At 30.7% G+C, this 21,384-nt stretch overlaps 2 protein-coding genes and 1 long non-coding RNA gene across 9 annotated transcripts; 2 read left to right on the forward strand and 1 right to left on the reverse strand.

Moving 5' to 3' along the window:
* Positions 1 to 427: 427 nt before the first annotated feature.
* Positions 428 to 8,809, forward strand: LOC117233889 (tectonin beta-propeller repeat-containing protein). Of its 3 annotated transcripts, XM_033494555.1 has the most exons (25): positions 428 to 687; positions 799 to 1,057; positions 1,149 to 1,331; positions 1,647 to 1,799; positions 1,885 to 1,977; positions 2,107 to 2,287; positions 2,363 to 2,586; positions 2,666 to 2,869; positions 2,958 to 3,136; positions 3,218 to 3,350; positions 3,438 to 3,664; positions 3,752 to 3,883; positions 3,958 to 4,114; positions 4,188 to 4,350; positions 4,419 to 4,522; positions 4,601 to 4,740; positions 4,820 to 5,168; positions 5,241 to 5,391; positions 5,475 to 5,671; positions 5,752 to 5,961; positions 6,047 to 6,148; positions 6,225 to 6,360; positions 6,429 to 6,620; positions 7,228 to 7,385; positions 7,468 to 8,809. In XM_033494555.1, exons 2-25 carry the CDS (start codon positions 833 to 835, stop codon positions 7,516 to 7,518), a joined length of 4,044 nt encoding a protein of 1,347 aa, XP_033350446.1. In that variant the 5' UTR covers positions 428 to 687; positions 799 to 832; the 3' UTR covers positions 7,519 to 8,809. The 3 variants fall into 3 exon arrangements, with proteins under 3 accessions (XP_033350446.1, XP_033350447.1, XP_033350448.1); XM_033494556.1 differs by lacking the exons at positions 428 to 687; positions 7,468 to 8,809 and adding an exon at positions 6,859 to 7,004 and having other exon boundaries at positions 833 to 1,057; positions 7,228 to 7,357; XM_033494557.1 differs by lacking the exons at positions 428 to 687; positions 799 to 1,057; positions 1,149 to 1,331 and having other exon boundaries at positions 1,657 to 1,799; positions 1,885 to 1,930.
* Positions 8,810 to 9,222: 413 nt separating this feature from the next.
* On the reverse strand, positions 9,223 to 21,081 carry LOC117233894 (cationic amino acid transporter 3). Of its 5 annotated transcripts, none has more exons than XM_033494582.1 (11): positions 20,864 to 21,078; positions 13,010 to 13,190; positions 12,366 to 12,616; positions 11,654 to 11,782; positions 11,174 to 11,434; positions 10,633 to 10,922; positions 10,175 to 10,515; positions 9,934 to 10,097; positions 9,685 to 9,851; positions 9,505 to 9,613; positions 9,223 to 9,403 (listed from the first exon to the last, which is right to left on the reverse strand). In XM_033494582.1, the coding sequence occupies exons 3-11, from the start codon at positions 12,592 to 12,594 to the stop codon at positions 9,282 to 9,284; spliced, it is 1,812 nt and encodes a 603-aa protein (XP_033350473.1). In that variant the 5' UTR covers positions 12,595 to 12,616; positions 13,010 to 13,190; positions 20,864 to 21,078; the 3' UTR covers positions 9,223 to 9,281. The 5 variants fall into 5 exon arrangements, with proteins under 5 accessions (XP_033350473.1, XP_033350476.1, XP_033350475.1 ...); XM_033494585.1 differs by having other exon boundaries at positions 9,282 to 9,403; positions 11,654 to 11,767; positions 20,864 to 21,081; XM_033494584.1 differs by having other exon boundaries at positions 9,282 to 9,403; positions 13,063 to 13,190; positions 20,864 to 21,080.
* LOC117233908 lies at positions 15,775 to 20,977 on the forward strand. The gene is made up of 2 exons (XR_004493444.1): positions 15,775 to 18,681; positions 18,799 to 20,977. It is a non-coding gene; the product is annotated as an uncharacterized LOC117233908 (long non-coding RNA).
* Positions 21,082 to 21,384: the final 303 nt, after the last annotated feature.

A 21,384-nucleotide genomic window follows, 5' to 3' on the forward strand; every position in this document is an offset into this window, starting at 1 on the left:
AAATATTGTAGGTTAAAAAATATTAAACAATAGTGATTTAAATATTATAGATATTACTTAATTTTATATATGTTTAATAAATGCTAAGATGTATTGGTTAAATAATTAATAAGACGATCTTTCTCGTCTAAAGAAAGGATCATAAGAGGTGAGTTTGAGAAGCAGTGTTACCAGTTACCACGCATGTAATCAAGAAATTCAGTAGAAATAAAATAACATAATGCCGATTATAATATTTATATTATGCATAAATATTATATGATGTACAAGAAGCTTCTGTTATATAAGAAATATGATAGAAATTGCGCCTATTAATATTTCAAATTTTAAATAGATATCACCTTTATGTGATAAATATATCGACATCTTTATTCACACTTGTAATCAGTAAATGACAGTTGGCTGTGTGTAATTCTGAAAAATGTTCTTTATTTTTAGATTGACAATTTATTAATTTAAATTTTCACGTAAAAGTAGCGTGCAATTTAACGTAAAACATTTTATGTATATGAGATATAATGTTAATGATGTAAAATGTAAAATATAAATAATTTATTATAACCAAGATTAATTTTTCGCGATTATTGTTTTATCTTATGACATTTATGTAAAGAAAGTTATATCTGTTGTTTAATATTGCCTGCAGTGCAGGGAGGATAATTCATATTTATTTTTAAATACATAAAGGTATTATCCATGTATCTTTAAATTCATTATTAATTTACACAGTAACACAGCATCTAATAATATTGACGGGAGTATAATTCCACTGGTATCAATATAAATATTGCTTTATAGGAGAATTAAAGTGTTTTACTATTAAAATATTGAAATGCCAAGCTCATACTTATATGCTATAAATAATGAAGGACGTGTGTTCGGATTATCAACATCTGGGACTATGTGGAGAGAATTCATGTACTTGGGCCTGGAGTTTAAACAATTATCAGCAGTACCACATTTTATGTGGGCTATAGGTGGCGATCGTCAAGTTTATGTACACGTGCATGGCTTAGATGTACCTATAAGAATCAAAGAAGAAATATATGAAAATGAAGTATGTTTAAAATGTCATTGAAAAAATGGTGGTTACAATTATGCTTACATGTAATTTTTATTCAGATTTTAATAAAATACAATATTTACAGCGTTGGCTTCCTTTAGAAGGATTTAGTGGGAGATTATTACCTACAGATAGGTATAATTTTTCTAATCAAGATGGTACAGTTGACCGTAGCAGAGATAAAGTAAGATTACCATCCATGGCTTGGCAATGGGAAGGTGATTGGCAAATAGAAACTACATTAGATGGCCAACCGTTAGATCATGATGTAAATATGATAAAATTTCTTTAAATAATGGAGATTAGATTATTTGTTTGTAATTTATTTTATTTTCTTTGTTGATTTAATTTTTTTTATTAATAATAATGATTATATTCATTTTATGAATTGTGATTTAAAACATTTTAATTTGTATATTAACAATCTAGGTGTAGTTATCAATAAGTTAATAATGGAATAATTCATTTTTAATTGCTTCTGTTGTCATATTTCTTGTGACTTTCTGTTTATATGTAGATTTGTTGTCAGTTGTCAACATCGAAACAAAGTGTTATGATCACAGAGAATCTGATATTTTGGTAGGGATGGACATATGCAGTTGATTTTCCAGCTACATTCACAACGAAAAAGCAATGGAAATCTTGTGTCAGGAGAAGGAAATGGGTTAGATATAGGAGATATAGTGCTATGAATTCATGGTGTGCTATTGCACCTCTTCATAAAGATGCAACTAAGGTGGGGTTTCTAAATCTTTACATCATAATAATATTGAAGAATTTTTATAAAGATTTATGAAATGCACAATACCATATATTTTTAGGAACCATTTATTGACATATCTGTGGGTGGAAATCAAATACCTGGAGGTAATCCTGGATGCCTTGTAGTCTGGGCAGTAACTGCTCATGGGAGGGTATAATATTTAAAAGAATTTTTTGAAATATTTTATTGATGTATTAAATAATTTATAACAATAAATTCTGTACTTTTGGTTACTGCAATTATTATAATGTTATTACGAATTTAACAATGATTTGCATAGGTAATGTTTCGTGTTGGAACTAGTACAACTTGTCCTGAAGGTCAAAGGTGGAGTACTATAAAATTAGTAAATGGATATGAGGTGTGTCAAATCAGTGTTGGAATTACTGGTCTTGTATGGGCTGTATTAATGATTGGCAAAGCAATCGTGCGCACAGGTGTTACTAGAGAAAATCCCATGGGTATGTATAACTTATACTATCATAATAATATTTGATACAGTCTTTCATACTGATGAATATAATGTTATTTTGTAGGAGAAGATTGGGTAGAAGTTGATCCTCCACAAAAAGATTTAAAATTAATACAAGTTAGTGTAGGTACAGATGCAGTGTGGGCTGTAACTCAAGATGGAAATGTATGGTTTAGAAAAGGCATTAAAGGTGAAATGAGTGGAGTATGTGAACAAATGGGCGCTGGCACTGGATGGGTGGAAATGTTAAGTAAAATGTCACTAGTATCAGTTGCTCCGAATGATCAGGTAAATTAATTCATACTGAAAAGAATAAATATTTATCTTTAATAAGTTGTGTGTATATGCATATTTAACATTTCTGAAGGTTTGGGCTATTGGTCATGAGGATAGATGTTTATATTATCGTTCTGGCATTACACAATCGGAATTAACGGGTAAAAAATGGAGATTAATAAATGCACCTCTTCAGCTTAGTCGAGCAAGTAGCAATGCTAGTTTATCATCGAGTAATAGACATAGTATGTGTGGTACTCCTCAACAACAGAGGCATCAAAGTTGGGGATCATTGGTATTTATTTTGCATAAATTTTAGATACTACAAATAATCAAGTATATTGTTTATTAAATAATTACATAATATTACATAATATTTACAGAATCGACCACATAGTACTAGCGAAGGTACTATGTTGATTAGAGAATGGGAAGAACAATCTCGTTCTGCACCAACACCAACATCTTTAAAATTATGGCAACGTACGAACGATGGTACTACTAATAAAAATCCACAGCAAACTTCTTTCCAGGATATATATCTAAATGAAGGCAAGAAAAGGTAAACTTCTAATTATTTCATACATATTTTAGTTGTAATATTATAGTGATGTTATTTTTTTCTTAATTGATAAAATTGTAGATCGGCGAATTCATTAGATATGGATGATTTAACCGAAGCTAGCGTTGCAAATATAACTATATCGAATGAGTCATTAACTAAAACTGGAGAATCTATAGTAGTTTCTGGAAAAGGGATGGGGAATGTTGTCAAGGTTAATAGATAATTGAATTTTTTCACGCATTTTTTCACTTACAGTCATCTCTTCCTAAAATTAAAGTTTGAAACTAAAATAATGTAGATCAATCCAGCTGCATGGAGCCCTGTTCATTCAGTTGGCTCCATGGTAGGTGCTGAAGCTCATCCAGAAACAGATGGAAGTATTTTCGATCCTGACTTGACTAGTGATTCCGGTGTTTATGGAGAAGATGAGAGCTCTGGGGCAATGTATTGGGCTGAATGTGATACCTCTTGGTATAAAGTAGAAGCTGGAGCATGTTTTGTTGACACATCCAATCCTCCGAAATGGTAATATTGATACTGTAAATTAGCGTAAATCATAAAATTGTTTTATAATAAAACATAGTTACTTACATATTTGACTTAAATTTGTAGGATTGCAGATACAAATGGTACAGGTCACGGCGATATAGCCGAGACATGGAGAATATATATTTTAGAGGAGTTAAAAAAAAGATTACAAAAAGTACAATACGATCCATCAATATACGAGAAAGTAGTTGAGAAGTAAGGCTTTGATAACTATATGAAATTGAAATTAATGTATTGAAGATCTCCTTGTTTATAATGATATATTACAGATCATCTTGGATAAAGAATGGTGATGCAAAATGCAAAGTTAAGGGAAGTACTTCATATGAAGATTGCATTATTGAATTAGAATGGATAAGTAGTGACAATGGTTCTTTAGATTCTGGAATTGTAACTATTTTAAATTCGGACGGAGCGACAACAATTGTAAGCTAAATGAGAAATGTAAAATAATCTTTTTACTAATATTTTAATGAGACTTTAACTAGTGTTTTTTCAGATGCAATTTCCTGTGTCTGAGATTATGTGTGTAATATGCTGTAGTGAACCAGGTAATCCACGGATAGCGATTCATACTCCTCGTATGCCTCGTTCTAAAGTTCTTAGATTACAGTTTTCTAGTGACACTGAGATGGAAGACTGGCTAGCGCACTTAACCTCAGGTATGTAAGTATGTTATGTTTAATGGATATAAAAATAGATAATATAAGATATTTTTTATATTTTTTAGTTTCTTGTAAAATGAATAATGTTTATGGGAAACCTGGTCCTAATTCAATATGGGCTACAACTGCGTTAGGAGATGTGTATGTATATGACCCTGCTGCCTTAGAAGTAAGTTAACATGTTTTATCTGAAGTATGTCATGCAACAAATTTTTACATTAGTATTCTACATATGAATTATTTATAGGAAAATCAACTTTCTAATGATGGTTATGTACAAGAATTGGATGCTGGAAAAGGCTTACCTTTTGAATGTGTTTTGCAAAACGGTTTTGGATATGGCAGTTCTCTAAAAATTACAGCTTGTATTCATGATGATGCTGACAGGTAAAACATAATAATTTACAATCGTATTTATTAACATTTTTGTATGTTTCAAAATATTTGACATTTTTTCAATTTCTAGGCTATCAATTAATTTTGTTTGTTATTCAACGGTATCACTGAAACAAAAGTCTGTAATGGATAGCCATGATGTAGCATTACATTTTAATCCAAGACTAAAGGAAAACATAATTGTACGAAATACATATCAAAATGGACAATGGGGTGACGAAGAGAGAAACGGAGGTAGTCCGTTAAAACCTGGTTCTGATTTCACCTTAGAAATTGTTTGTGAACCACGAGGATACAAAATTTATATCGATGATACGGAATTTACTTGTTATAGCCACAGAATATTACCACAGAGCATTACTCATTTACGAATCAAGGGATTGATGACATTGTGTAGCATATTTTATAAATCTATATCTGTACGTAATAACCTCGATATTAATATTAGTACTAACTTTCTGTAACTTGATTGTAATGAAAATTTTATGTAGGTAATAATTGATCCAACTACTATGTTTTGGAGGCAAATGGGTGGACATTTAAAAAAGGTTGAAACTTGTTCTGTTGGTGTAACATGGGGAATAGGATATGGTAGTACTGCATGGGTATATACTGGTGGTTGGGGTGGTTTGTTCCTGAAAGGTAATATTTTCTAAAATAAAAAGAAAATTATATTGTTAAAAGGCATAGAGGTATGGTTTAATCTTATACATTATTTTATGCAGGGTTAGATAGTAATACGGGAATAAATAGCATGGTAGATACTCACAATTATTATGTTTATGAAAATCAGCGTTGGAATCCGGTAACTGGATACACATCTCATGGTCTTCCAACTGATCGTTACATGTGGAGTGATGCATCTGGACGACATAAACGTACCCGAGAACATACTAAACTATTATCGATGCACTGGCATTGGGCAAGGATATACATATTTTTTATAATATTCAAGCAACAAAGTTCAAACGTTTTGTGTTAAAATATTTTACTTCATCATAGGTGTCAGATTGGATAGTAGATTTTCATACCCCTGGAGGTGTCGATAGAGACGGATGGCAGTATGCTAGAGATTTTCCTGCTCAATATCATGGTAAAAAACAGTTTACTGATTACGTTAGAAGAAGACGATGGTTTCGAAGGTGTCAATTAACAACTAGTGGACCCTGGCAAGAATTAGGGAACACAAAATTACTTGATGTTTCTTTATACGTAAGGAATATTAAAAACGCGCATTGCTTTTTTTATAAAACATAAAGCTAAAACAGTAACTTTTTATTCACATTTTTATTCGTAGGCACCTGGGAAACCTGGTTCTGATGCTCCTGTTTATATATGGGCCATTGCTTCTAATGGCGAAGCTTTGTTTAGAAGAGGTGTTTCGGAATCTTGCCCTATGGTATGTTTACAAATTATTTATAACATCAACGCCATAAATATTTACTTTAATAAAATTATTTAATATTTATTTATAGGGAGTTTCATGGGAACATATACCAAGTGATCAAGCTTTAGTAGGTATTTCATGTGGTCCATGCGGGCAAGTATGGGCTGTTGGAAAGAATGGTTCTTCTTACTGGAGATTAGGTATTACTCCTGCAAAACCAACAGGTATATAATAGTATGAATATATCTTTGTTATTATTGAAATATTTCCTAATTATTATTTGATTGTTCAGGAATACAATGGCAGAATGTTGAACCACCATCAGGTGCTCATTTGAAACAAATTTCTGTTGGGAAAGACGTGGTGTGGGCTTTAGATATGGCGGGTAAATTATCTGTACGCCATGGTGTGCAAGTGAACGTTTTCCCAGAAGGAACGCACTGGCAAACGCTTCCTGTGATGCCGAACGATCCCATACACATAGGTATTTGTTAAATTTGTGTAACGAATGGACACTAATAGACAGCATTCCCCAAACCTATAGATTCCAAGAGTGATTTTTGTAACTTCTTTAAACGTTTGGTTAGCTTAATTTTTAGAAAAAATTTGCATTGGCACTAATGTGTAGTTAGATAAAGATTGGAACTAACGAATAATAACGAATAATGTTTTATCAGAGCGTATGTAATGATTTCATTAGAAACCTATCTGATCTTTTCTAGAAAAGAGAGAAAAATATATGGTGTTATCCCTAAAGGCTGCATATTTTGGAAAAATCTTCGTATTAACCCTGCTATTAGTAAACACTGGAAATATACACAAAACATCCATTTATTTAAATGCACTCTCTGCTATAGGTATACTTTAGGTATATAGTTGTAACTTATTTCGTATTGTGTTATAACAAATTTAGACGAATTTCTGTAGTACATTAAAATTTATTATGAATTTTGTAGTACATTAAAATTCACTACGAATTTATTATGAAGTTATGAACTGTTTTTAATTATTTCATGATTACAAAAATCATAGTGTTCATCCTGCTTATTTTATTACATGTTCAGTATGTAATGTGCTCTTATATTGTCCAGATATGGCTGTTGCAAATGCGAAACAAGGCTTTCGACAAGTTGCCATTGCAAGAGAACAGGGTCAAGTTTGGGCAGTTTCAGGAGCTGGTATACTTTGTCGTAGAATAGGTATTACAGATGAAAATCCTGCTGGGACTGGTTGGGCAACCGGGATAGGGGTAAGTTTAATAAATTATATAGTTTTATTATGTAGCTAAATTGTCATTGAATCAAATTACATAGTTACATTTATTATGACAGGCAAATTGGCAACATATAAGTATAGGAGGACTTGTAAATAAAACAAAGTGAACGCCTGACTTTTAGATGGATAATGATCCTTTTAGTCACATACACAAAATATTGGAAATATTATAGAGAAATATAATATTCTACTGTTTGGTTTTCATATATTTTTCATGAATAAGAAAAGTCAATGCATGTGCAATGATATGTATGTTTTACACGTATATATAGGCTTAGCTTTTGCAATTGATTCAATTTTATAACACAAGTTGGACTCTATGACGTATTTAATAAATAATAGAGATGTTATCTTATTTAAAACGTACAAAAATTAATACTGATTGAATGTATAATTAATTACGTTGTTCTTAAAATGAAGTAGCTTACTTGTTTTCTATTATTTTCATTTAACAAGGAAAATAGATATAAATATATGCAAAGAAAATAATACTATCAATAAGATTATTTATAGAATACGTCACTAAACTATTTGAATAAAATCTATTCGTATAATTTTATTATAAAATTTTATATTGAAACAATCTACGAAACATTCCAAATATACGCGTTTAAATAATTAGCAAATAATTCATATTGAATAGAAAGTGCAAGAAGCATTAATTTTATTTTTCAATAATTACATAATATCGTTAGAACTCTAAAGTATACAAGATGTCTTGCCTAGGTATAAATTATTTTTATTATTATGGAGTAATAAAAACAAAATGGTAATGTGAGGCTGTTAATGAAAATATTTAATGAATCAAGATTATAGTAAAACAAATAATGCTTTGTATTTGTTTATTTTGTAATCTTTTACTTATCATATGCTTTTTTTATTTATAAAAACGGCATGTTTAAAAAGATCGCTAGAAATTCGTGTATATAAATGTTTAAATAGGTGGATCATAAAGTAAAGCATCGGTTTGTATTTAAAAAATGTCTCACTTCTTTTTAGAAAACAATACATTAAATGTTCCTGTATAAATAAAGTTCATGTAGTGCCTCTAATACTATAATTTTACGTTTGAGTATTTATGTGTAAAGATTTAATTTAAAGTATCGGGAAAAGTTTTGAAATTACTACAGGTAAATATTATAAATTTTTATAGACTCCCTCTCTTGTATGAATTTGTAATATTGGAATATTTGTAATATACCATTAGTAGTAAGTTAATTATAAATCTGTTTTTATTATAAATGTTGAAGCTTATTCTGTTCGAATTATAATATTAAGCTTTGCCATGTTAACCATTGAACTTGTATCATGCCATACTTGTCTATACTGATATATAGAGCTTATTGATGAACATGTATTATAATTTCAGATATTTAATTAAATTATATTATTAATAAATTTGATTTTCCTTAAAATGATATATTTCTCTAATAAATATGCAATAAATAATATAAAACAATATATTTCAACCATGAAATTGGTATCTAAATAAGTAATGAAATATGTACAGTATATATCGACACATTTTAGTGTATAAAACAAAAAAAAACAAAAGTTTTCACAACCTTATATACGATAGAGTAGCTCAGATTTTCTAAATGAAATAATTTTGAAGTAATTTTGAATTTTTATGGTAAAATCTATTTTCCTCTGTAAGAATAATTTATAAAAAATAGTCTATACAATCAGGATGATATCCTATCTTAATATTTTATATTTATTAAAAAATATTGAAAGATGTAGTACTAAGATGAATATGCTCGTATTTTAAAATTGCCACAGTATTCACATGCGTAATATCTAAGATTATTCTCTCTGAGCAGTTTTTATTAAAATATACAAAAAAATATCACATGTGGCGAGATAATTATTAGAATCTGGTTACGATTCTAACTTGGTCCGCGTACTTTCGTTTTAACATTTCTGCTTCTCTTTTATCCCTTTTTCCTTGTTCGCTGTGAGATATGCCATAAAAGAAATAAATAGTAAAACCTGTGAAAAATAAAGATAATTAACAACATATGATTATAGGCTATAATGCTTTTGGTTTCTTTCTCAAATATTATCAACATTTTGCATGTATATACATGTACCTATAAGCATCCAAACAGCGAATCTGATCCAAGTAAAACTATCTAACTGCAACATCAAATATAAGTTTATGAAAATACTGCAACATGGAAGAAGTGGTACTAATGGCACCTGAAAATGATAGAGTTAATTAAACATGATATTAATTGTTTTGTTCTTATAGTTTGTTTTAGAAGACTTACCTTAAATGCTAAATCAATGTCTTGAGTAGGTTGTCTTGCAATAATAATCATAATTAATAATAATATGTTTACAAGTACGATTAATATCACTAATTCTATCACATTGCTACCTAATGCTGTGGTATCTACAGAATTAATAAAAAGCGCAGTAATAAATATAACAATACCTGTAACAATAACAAAACGTATAAGAGCGATGTTAATTACGTTAAAATTAATAAATAACTTCTTTGCCCGTTTAATACTTACATAAAATTCCAATACTGTATTTTGCAACTTTATTAGACATCTCAGTTACTTCTTTCTGATTCTGTAAATTAATAATTTGTTTTAATATGTTGACTGACGTTACCTTGTAGTCATTCATTGCTGATACAGAACGAGTATTTGATGCGCACTCCTTCGGTTGATATCTAAATGATACAATAAATATGTTAGATTTAGTGTAATTAACAAATAAACATATTTGAATATTATTGCCCTCATATACCTTAATATTAAAACGGATACCGCCACTATTGCGTATGCCAACAATGTTCCAATAGACATCATGTCAATTAATTGTTGAAGATCAAAAATAAGTGTCATGATTCCTGTAAATAAGCCAGAGACCACTGTGCCGAAAATGGGTGTCATTGTTTTCGGATGTATTATTGCAAGTTGCTTAAAAATTATCCCATCGCTACCCATAGCGTAAAGTATCCTTGGTAGAGGAAACATCGCCCCAAACAAGCTTGTACATAATGCAAATGCCGCACCAATATTAACGATCCATTTAACAGTAGTCCATCCAATTTTATCGAAAACATATGGAAATGGCGTATCGACATTCTAAATATACAAAATATTTTTGTATAAATATAATATAAATATAATATAAAATAATAATATAATATAAAATATAATAACAAGAGCTCCAATTAAAATTTAACTGGTGCATGAATGTACCTGGTCGTAGTAAGGCCACATCATAGTTAGCACGGTTGAGATACTAAAATAAGCCATTAAGATTATAATTAAGGAAACAACGATGGCTATGGGTATATTGCGCTGAGGATTTTTAGCTTCTTCACCGGTAGTTGCCACAGCATCGAAACCGACGAAACCGTAGAAACATTTTGCCGCCCCGATCATCACTCCGCTTATACCAAAGGGCATAAAGCCTCCTGATCCTGCGTGTATTTCGGGTTTGTCCTTGGGTATATCCTCCACCGATATCCTCCAGTTAGCTGGATCAGCTAAAAGGTCACAATCAAATCAGCAAAGGTCATTAAGCTTTTAGATGATAAGACAAACTAAATTGCACGCTCAAGGTCTTTCTTTCACAAATATTTACAGACTCTGTTTAATATTAAAGATTCAGATAAATCATGATTAAAGAGAAATTATAAGACACCGAGTGACAAGATAACTGGATGATATGGTGGGGGTCAGTCTTGAAAAACCTTGATCGGTATTTTAATTTTAAATGATAATTTGCAATTATTACCTTTAAAGGACCCCGCGCCTACGATTATTGCAATGGTAATCAGGTTTATTACAGTGAATATATTATTTAAAATTGACGATTCCTTCACCCCCGTGCTTAGTAAGATTACAAGAAGCATTACTACACCGAATGCAAAGAAATCTGGGTATTTTGATAAAAACGAGATGTTTATAGGCATTGCGGCTTCCAATTTCTCGCGTATCACATTTCCTGTCAGCGCATCCAAGTAACCGCTAAGTCCTCGAGCGACGCTTGCTGTACCTGATCGAGGAATATATGTGTATATAAATTTAACAATCAGACAAATATTTTTATTTTATTCGTGCAAAACATTTTAATTCTGTTTCTTACGAATAGTAGACTCTAATAAGTTTTGATAAAATTAATACTCTGGAAAAACAAGTACTCCTTTAAGAATATTTATCTTCGATCGAGTTTTAGAGAGAGTAATTATGCTTTTCACAATCTTTGTTTGCTCACCTATTACATACTCTAAAATTAAATTCCATCCTATGATAAAAGCAATGAATTCTCCCACTGTCACGTAACTGTAAACATATGCAGATCCTGCCTTGGGAACCCTAGAAGCAAATTCTGCATAACACATTCCTGTAAATTCAAAATGACTGTCTTTATATACGCAACTCATTATTAAGGAGCTATATTTTCGAATTAATACCATATTTTACACAGTATATAATATTTTAAAAGTGAAACAGTGAAAGTACTTCTGTTCATCACAAGTCATTTGTTAACTTCAAACATAACTTTTAACAAAACACGTTTGTAATAAAATTCTTCTCATAAGAATATTTTATATAAATTATAAAGATATTTATTATAAAGATATTTATGCAATATTTTGATGAACGTAATTAAAATAAGAGAATGTAAGACAATATTTGTTTCACTAATTAAATATTCTGACAATTACTATATTTTAGATATTCCTATATTTTTACATATTAAGTGCGTTTCGTGTCATAAGAACATATATGTATCTTTAAATTTCCCATAAATACATGAACATTCGTAGTCTACATATAAAACAAGCGGTTATAATAAGTATCAATATCAGTTTGGCAAAAACCTTTGCCAGACGTTATCACGAGGCTTGTTTAACTAATAATGTTTTTGATAAGAACAAATTGTCAATATCCGGGCAACAGGCGCGAATGCGATCTTAATTTACCGGCAAATGCGGAAGCGATAGCTGCAATGAGGAAGGCGATGCAAACGGCTGGTCCAGCCGTCTCTTTGGCGATGCTGCCAGCAAGGACATAAACACCGAGGCCGAGGGTCGAACCCACGCCAAGTGCTGTGAGGTCGAACAAGCCTAAAACCCGAGCTAGTTTGCTTTTGCTCTCGAGGTCCTCATCGATCCGTCTCCGAGCTAACACCTTCCATATTCGGCTCGCCATGGCACCCGAGCTTTTTCACTTCCTTCGCGTAAAAAATAATATTTGTGGCTTAACTTGTTGTTTTTAATCGTTTATCTTATAATAAAATTAAATACACTAGAGATACAATTTAAAGAAGTTAAATTCAATGAAAGTACTGTTAAACTAAATTTAGCGAACAGAACTAAATTATACACTAAACTGTTTAATAAATTAAATAGTAAACTAGATTTAGTAAAACTAAATATATCGAAACAATAATATAAAAAAGAAGAAAGAATAAAAAAGAAAGAGAAGAAACAATGATATAAAGAAGATGAGATATAATAAAGTTATAATTTAATAAACCTTAGTACAATAAAATGAAATTTTAATAAAATTGGATACAATAAAGCTACAGTTTAATAGATGTAAATACGATAAGACTAATATATACATGTAGCGAGGGATGATTAATTTTGAACTTGGTACCCTGAAGTTTTGAAGTACCAAGGTTCGATGGTTCCAAGGTTTCAAGATCATTCAATATTCTTCAAGTGACACTGATAAAAGCAAGGCGTTTGAACAAGAAAAATGTAACTTGCTGTTATCTGAACTCCAAACTCGGGGTTCCGCATCTGAAATACATGAAAATATTCCTATGTATACTTAAACAATCATGAAGCAACAAGTCGATTCTCATTATTAATCTCACTGGTTCTTTCGTGTTTGAATAATTAGTAGATTAAGTTTCATTCAAGATTTCTGACAATATTTTGGTGCTAGCTACTCGTAGTTGTGGTCACTTTGATTTCTGGAGCTCAGTACGTATCTCCTTCCTCCTTGATCCATAATAAATCTACTTAAATGAAGAGAACCTTACGAGGTAAGGGATAGTGGTGGTAATAGACATGGTGAGGTACTGCAAGATCCGAGCACCGATAACCATTTGTATACGACGATAATGATAGATAATGTTTCATGAACATAATAAATCATACAATAAGATCAATACAATAAAAACGATCGTTGATTATTTTCAAATAATCTTCCACCTACATACAGAATACAGAATAATACAGAACTATTACATAACTTCCATTTATGAATGGTTGCCTTATCTAATATCTTTTTTCATATCACAAAATCTTGCACAAAAATATGTTTTTTCCTTCGCTTACTAGAATGTATATAGATATTAGACATTGTTCCGTCGTCATTATCTTATAAAAATGTTGATTAGAATATCATATGACGTACATTCCAATCAAGACGGCAAGAGGTAAATAAACCAATTATTGCTTTCGAAACTAATGTAATTAATTTAATAAAAAATAAAGATACCGAAGATAAAAAAGGAAAAAAGCACTCTATTCGTATCTTTTGTAATTATAGCATCTGTGAATTTTTTCGATATAATCTCTCTCTTTCTCAGAAATCGATTAATAAAATTTAATGAAAATTATTGATACGGCATCTAATATAACAGGAAGGATGATTCTTGTATTTTAACAATATCAGATTTATTCAAGAACGTTTGCAAATCTTAATCTTCAAGTAAATATCACGGAAATTTTGTAATATTCAGATACTATTATGACTATTAATAGTAAATGCATTAGAAAGGTCAGCAATGTTTCTTGCAGTTCTCGTACTAATCATCTCTGTACGCCCATAATTTTATATTAACGCTACATGTGAACGTGCTTCGATATAGCTTACAGTTCATTTTATCGCAAGTATCCTAGATCGATTTATACATGATGTAATTAAAAGCTACGTACGGGGTTTTCACGTAATTTGCTCAAGCTATGAGCTCTGAAACGGTAGAGGATAAAAAAGATAATTAACTGAAATTTATTTCGAATGATGTAGGTATTATTTGGTATACGTGTTCATTACCGAAAAGCAGATATTTTAAAGATTTCTGGATCACCTTTATTTTATATATATACATGTATAAATATATATATTTGTATGGTACATGTTTTTATACTTCAATTGAGACATCGTTTTATCTATATGTATGCATATAATAAAACAGTAAAAGGATTGTGTCTGTACATTGAATAAAAAAAATAAAACAATCATCCAGGAACAGTTCGTAAGCTACGAAGTCAAAGAGGTTAATTTTTAGAATTTTTCTCGGTCTGTACTAGCATCGCGTAAAGCTACTGAACGGATTTTGATGGTGTTTTCTCTGTTGTATAGCTTAAATGTCCGAAAAAGAAAATAGATAGTAACTGATTTTATAGAAGCTAAGAAATAGCTTGACATCTGAGTTGTATGCGCTCTTATGTTTCATGAAGGTTAAGTAGTGATGGTTATTGTTAACATCGTCTTTTTTCTGAAATCTTCTTATAATTTAACATTTTTTATTGCAGAGATTCACATAATTGTCAGTATAACAAATATGTCGGTATTTTATTCATAAAAATAGATCAATAATTGTAGAATATAACGTGTAAAAGACAAGGAACAAATACTCTCTTGCATTCATTTTCTGCGTCTTTCATACACTAAATTTGACAAAATTAAAATTCAAATATCATTTAAATTAATCAATCAAAATATTTTTAGCAATCAATTTTCGATCTTCCGCAATGAAATCTTTTTCATATTCTAACATTTTAGAGCTATAACTTGTGTAAAGAGCTATAGCTAAATGGAACACCCAGTATAGGTATATGATATATGTATGTGTTCGTTACACAATTATATTGCTGCAACGGACAATGCAACTAGTATACAACAACCTTTTTGTATAGGTAGAGCTAGAATAGCGTTAACAAGGATATGACGAACAGTGATAAATAAGGATAATTTTCGTAGAAACGAGGCATTAAATCACAATATCGAAATAAAATTCAAGTTGTATTATTAGCATAAACTTCAATACTTTGCTTCAGATAGTTTGCATAGATATTTTGTTCAAGGATAACAAAGATTCTTTACAGACACGTCAAAAATCTTGGTATTTATTCTTCAAGGGTCAGGTAGTCGCCTTTAATATTTTTATTTATTTGTTACCTTCAATAATCTATTTGTCATTTTTTCTTCCAGTCTATTTACTAAAGATTATTATTATTTTTTTAATTTTACTACTGTTTTAGTATTTCTAAAATTACGTATATTATTATTGTGAGTGAAGTATTTATTTTTTCATATTTAAAGTATTTTTCTATTTTTTGGAATCAAACTGTTTATAATACTATAATAAATTACTTTCTTTTTAAATTATACTTAAAATATTCATTTTAATTAATATTTTTAGATCTCTAACCTGATTTCTATCAAATGTCTATTATTGATAAAACAATATGTAAGTTATATTATGTTACATTTCTTGATATTTATTAAAGATTCACTGCTTACCTAGTTCTTAATGAATAGATTCTCTAGAATTCTTTTGTCTAACAATGGAGACGTACAAACGGATTCTTACAAATGTATACAATACGTATTTTTTCATAGAAATTCTCAAGTTGTTGACAGTTGTCGATCATTTACGTGTTTGTGAATCACCTTGATCTCTTTAAACGACGATCGTGATCGGTAAGTTAAAAAGACTAAGAGGGATGACTCTTGTCATTACGTATATATTTACGACCATGCGCGTAACGCATCTTGATTTCTACTTTCCTATCTCCAGTGCATTAGGATTCCCCGATCATCGCATCGCTGTAATTACGCCACGTTTACGATATCCATAACACGTACATATATACATGCTAACATGATACGAGAACACGATGAATTATGACTAAATTATTCGTTCCTCGATTTCCAATTTCCACGATATACAATTATAGATGTACAATTATCATAAATGTAATATACAATGGCTACAAAAACTATTCGTACTTGTATTTTTCATATTATATTTATATATTACATGTTACAGTTTGATATGAAACTTAATATACTAGACCTTAATTAATTAATATGTAAATAATATAATAAGCAAAATGATGCAAGAATACTTTTTATAGTCACTGTATATTTTTCGTTGAAGTTGCACTGTAAATATTTAATAGTAAGTGAGATTATTCGTCTTGCAGCACGAAAGTCTCGAGACGTGTCGATAATCGCACGTTTAAAAATATAGAATCACCTAAAGAACAAAGTAAACACCAAGCATGGAAACATACCGTATGAAAGTTAATGCCGTGAAATTTCGGGCCAGTTATCAAATTTATAGCAATGCCACTTGAGAGATTGATTACTTTAATTAAGACAAAAAGCCTCATGCTACCGTAAGTCTTAAAGTTTTCTTGTCGGTAATATCGACTAATTGAAATAACCTACAACTGTTTTTGTCTATAACTGTCATGTCGTACCACACTGTGAGACATCCTGTATAACGAAAAACGGGAAGTAGTTTAGAACCATCTATAAACCTATAAGATCTTATATATCTTATCAAATGATCCAATATATGAGTTCTTTTATTTTTCTTTCACTTCTAGAAGTATTTCTCGAATCTTTATCATTTTATCTCCGTGGTGTCGTAATTAAGCGCTATCGATCACGTCAGTCGAGCACCGTGAAATTTGATCGGTATTATAAAATTGATCGATATTAGAATTTTCGGTGACATTGGCGCGATAGGGAGCCAAACAGATTGTGTAGAACCCAGATTGGTCAACGTGACAAGGTTACAGACCAATTAAGGAGAGACGTGGTGGTACCGTGTCCCCATTGCGCGATCCCCCTCGAACGAGCCTTTGCGTAATGTCTTTATTTACAAACCATATGCGAACCATATAGCAATTTCACCAATCAGGCCACTGATGTCTGACACCGGGTAAGGCCGAGGGTACGTTCCGCGTGTGTTTAGCCAAATTTATACCTTTTAGTTTTCGATGACCATCGCGGGTCATTCATTGAAAAACACTGTTTTTGTCCACAGTGACCATGAATTGAGCTGGTATAGTGTACTATAACTTTCATCTTTCACATTCACCGTGGATGAGTCATCTACGATGATTCTCCAGAATGGTAGGTGCAAATTCGGCTTGAATCGCCGATTGAACCGTAATCATTGATAAACGACCATGATCTGAACCGTTCCCCATGTAAAGTGAAGTAAGTCCATACAAACTTGTAACCTTACAGAATTTTTCAAGAATGATACCACCTCTTTATGAATCGTAAAATTAACGGTACATTGTGAGCTTTAAGAGAAAGGAAAAGGAAATTAGAAAAATGGAGGTGATGCTGTAGAAGAGAAAAATCAAAATTTCAGATGGACAAGTTTCGAATAAACAAACATTCAATGTAAAAATAGTATGATTATTCATCCAGATCTCGTCAACGCGATGCATATTATAACATTTAATTTTTGTAAAATATCAATTGTATTTGCGCAATTTTTTTTTTATGTTGTTATCAAAATCATTGACACAATTGAAAATTAGTCAATCCATGAAATTTATCTTATTTTAATCATTCTTAAATATTTAGTAACTTGGGTCACCTGTTAACATCGCGGTAGTCAACATGTGAAACCGGATCAATCTCGATCAATCCGGATTATCGGGATCGAATGATCCAAATCCGGATTATCGAGTTCGCCGTTCATTTTATTAATTATGGAAAAAAGGAGAAATGAAATTTCATTGATGTAATTATAATTTGTGGGAAATTATCCGGATTAGCGAAACTCGATTGCGCATGATGTCAAACTGCGATTAATGTGCAAACGCATTTCGATCGGACGTCTCGACAAAGTATTTGTTACACAAACATAATCTTCTATTAAACAGACTCGTGATTCAAATATAATATTTATATAACAAGTCAAGCAATTATTATACATGCAGTTATAGACAACTTGACATCAATTAATCAAGAATTTCAGCGGCGATCCTTTGTACACAATGTTTGTTGCACTACCGGAGTATATTGCATACGTGTTACGTACATATGTGAGTATCGATGGCTATTTGTCGATCCTTGAAATCTATATTTTCACTTTTATAATCGTCGTCATAAAAAGGGAACAATAACGACGTAACGAGAACGAGTTATAAAAACAGATAAAATACGAAAAATGAACTCAATACGACGGAATGGAAACAATAGTAAATAATTGAAACGCCTCGAGAACAATTTACGTGTGAACAGGTATAGAGATAACCGTAATTGAATCCGCTTTTTCTACGAACAGACAATTGGCATTACGTAGCATCCAGAAAAACCAAAATATTTCGCAAAGCTAACCTCTTGCAAAATTCTTTTTAGCGGATACGTATCCTTAGTTGCAGTATCAATTATTACACATGTAGCCAGGTATGCGGATTGAAAGTATGTACTAATGAAGGAGAAAGGAGTTTTTTTTGTATCTGCACTACACAACTACAGAGTAAACGAAAATCATGCACGTAACAAACGCAATACACGTAAATACGGATCACGTAACGTATAATCTTTCTAAAAATTCTTTTCTTTTAGAGAAGTACTGTCTTGATAAATGGCCAGCGTATCTCCAATACTTCTTAGTATTACTGCCTCACTTCATTTCTATCTCAGACCACGTAGCAGAATTCTTGTAAGCCATTACTGGCATGGACCAGATTCAGTCCTAATCCATGATCAGTTAAAAAAGCAGTACTATATCTTTTAAAACCTATATTTTTAGAAGTTGCTAAACTATTAATAGTATACTATATTTTTAAAAGTTGCTAAATTATTAATTTGTTATTAATTGAATAATGAAAATTGAAAGATTGCAGTTGAGAACAGGTGACATTTGGTCTTGTTATCATATCGCTCCCTTTGCAAACTTGGATAAGAAATCTAAGAATAATATATCGTCGTTCTTAATCGTAGAATTGTGATTAAAAATAAAATTGCATTTTTTATTGCAAATTACTAATCATGTTAAATGAAAGTGGAATATTGTCAATTTTTACCATTAATTACCTATCACTCTATTTATACGAAACTGACATAAATGAATAAGCATCTTTTGAGTTTCTACATTCCCAAAAATGAACAATTAATATTTTATCTTAGGTTTTGAAGTGTCTCAAAGATAGGCTCAAATGATTAAAATAAGATTATTAAAAGTATATTCTCGGATACATACGAAATAAAGATAAATCGGTATCAAATCTCATTTTTGATCATTTTTGATAGAAAATTTCTGGTTCATTTCATTCAATTTATAATTAATTTTGTTTTATGAGTAATACATGTATTCAACAATGATATACAGCTTGTTATTTAAATTTCTTTGATCGCCTAATGCTATCAATCATTTTGCCAAATGACGTTAAAATGATAGCGACGAATCAACAAGTCGATTCTCACGGTATAATAAATCACTAGTAACAACCGAAATAATTCGATTTCATGCATTTATTTATAACAATAATAGCTAATTCTTTTTATAACGACGATTTGCAATACAAATATTTTCTGCACTGGCAAACCATTTATCAAAATACAACATTATATCTTCATTAATAATTAATTTATGAATAGTATAAATTATCAATCAGTCATCGTTAAACATTCTGACTATCTTCCATTTCAAGAAATTCCATTAAAAATAAAATTCGCAATCTATAATTGTTTTGCAAAAAGTGCATTTTCTATTGACACTGATGTTTTGTGAAGAAATATATTGCTTATCGCTAATACTTTAGCTTTGTTAATAATTATACTATAAGCTTACTTACTAACCTTCGTTACAAGTTGCAAATAAAAATGTTTAATTACTAATAATTATTACTAATTACTTATTAGAAAGTGTTACAGAAGAAATAGTAAATAAAAATAAAATAAAAATAAAAATAAATAAAAGCTATAAACTTCTTTTTGTAAATATCGCACGCAAGACAGTCTTACACCGATTAATTCCTATTCACAGAGAAAGATTCTAAGAGCCGGTAACAACCTTCTACCCTTTACTTGTGTCGTTTGTATATATTCTACGACGCATACAGCAAACGAGCACATGTTCATATTCACTTCTATATAGAATACCATCGTTGTGTTAAAAGAGGAATAAGGATAAAAACAAAAATTACCTGAGTAATTCATAGATGCATTTGCATGCTTGAAATGAGTATGTATTTGTAAAAATAGATAAGAAATGACACACGCACACATGAACGCGCGCGTATTCGTTATTACAAATTACGAGAAGGTGTAAAAACATTCCATAATTCAAGTATAGGCTATATAGTATATATATGTATATATATATTAACATAAATGTAATCTCTATATATGAGAGGATGAAAAGCAATTATTGCTTATTGTTGAGGAACACGTATAACGCGAACGACATTATCCTTACCTGACTTCCAAGGTGCGCGTTAGCAAGGAAACTAGGTGCGTGGAAAATTTCTCACATGTAAAGTCACTCTGTCCGGACAGGATGAACATACGTAATTGAATCGGAAGTAGGTCGGCACTGTAAAACCGGTCGCACCGGAGGACGATCGCAAACTAATAATGTGCTCTAATATCACGATGCTCGCTTCCACCTGTCTGCTAACTAATAAACCTCAATCACCTCCCACCATGATTTTAAAGCGGCCACGTTACCACTCGAAAACTTTGGATTCCTTGCTTGGGGGAAAGAAGCCTGTATATCATTCAAGTGTACATAAACAACTTCAATTCTCTTATTTTCCTTACACCTAAACGATTTTACATTCGTCATAATTATACTTTCTAAATCCATAATCTGTTAATAAGATAATACACCAATCATGGCAATTTCAATCATTTCAATCAATTTGAATCATTACAGAATTTTTGTATGTAATATTTTTTACTAAAATAAATATATTTATTATATTTACACGTGTGTTG

Source organism: Bombus vosnesenskii, unplaced genomic scaffold, assembly GCF_011952255.1.
Source record: "Bombus vosnesenskii isolate JDL3184/JDL3185 unplaced genomic scaffold, Bvos_JDL3184-5_v1.1 scf7180000013299, whole genome shotgun sequence".
Taxonomy (NCBI): domain Eukaryota; kingdom Metazoa; phylum Arthropoda; class Insecta; order Hymenoptera; family Apidae; genus Bombus; species Bombus vosnesenskii.

Coding starts and splice junctions, on each gene's coding strand:
- LOC117233889 (XM_033494555.1), top strand. CDS start 833: ATGCCAAGCTCATACTTATATGCTATAAATAATGAAGGACGTGTGTTC. Junction 5,672..5,751: donor TATCGATGCACTGGCATTGG/GCAAGGATATAC, acceptor ACTTCATCATAG/GTGTCAGATTGGATAGTAGA. Junction 7,386..7,467: donor GTTGGGCAACCGGGATAGGG/GTAAGTTTAATA, acceptor TTATTATGACAG/GCAAATTGGCAACATATAAG.
- LOC117233894 (XM_033494582.1), bottom strand. CDS start 12,594: ATGGCGAGCCGAATATGGAAGGTGTTAGCTCGGAGACGGATCGATGAG. Junction 11,435..11,653: donor AATTTTAGAGTATGTAATAG/GTGAGCAAACAA, acceptor TTCCTCGATCAG/GTACAGCAAGCGTCGCTCGA. Junction 9,404..9,504: donor CGCTGTTTGGATGCTTATAG/GTACATGTATAT, acceptor TATTTTTCACAG/GTTTTACTATTTATTTCTTT.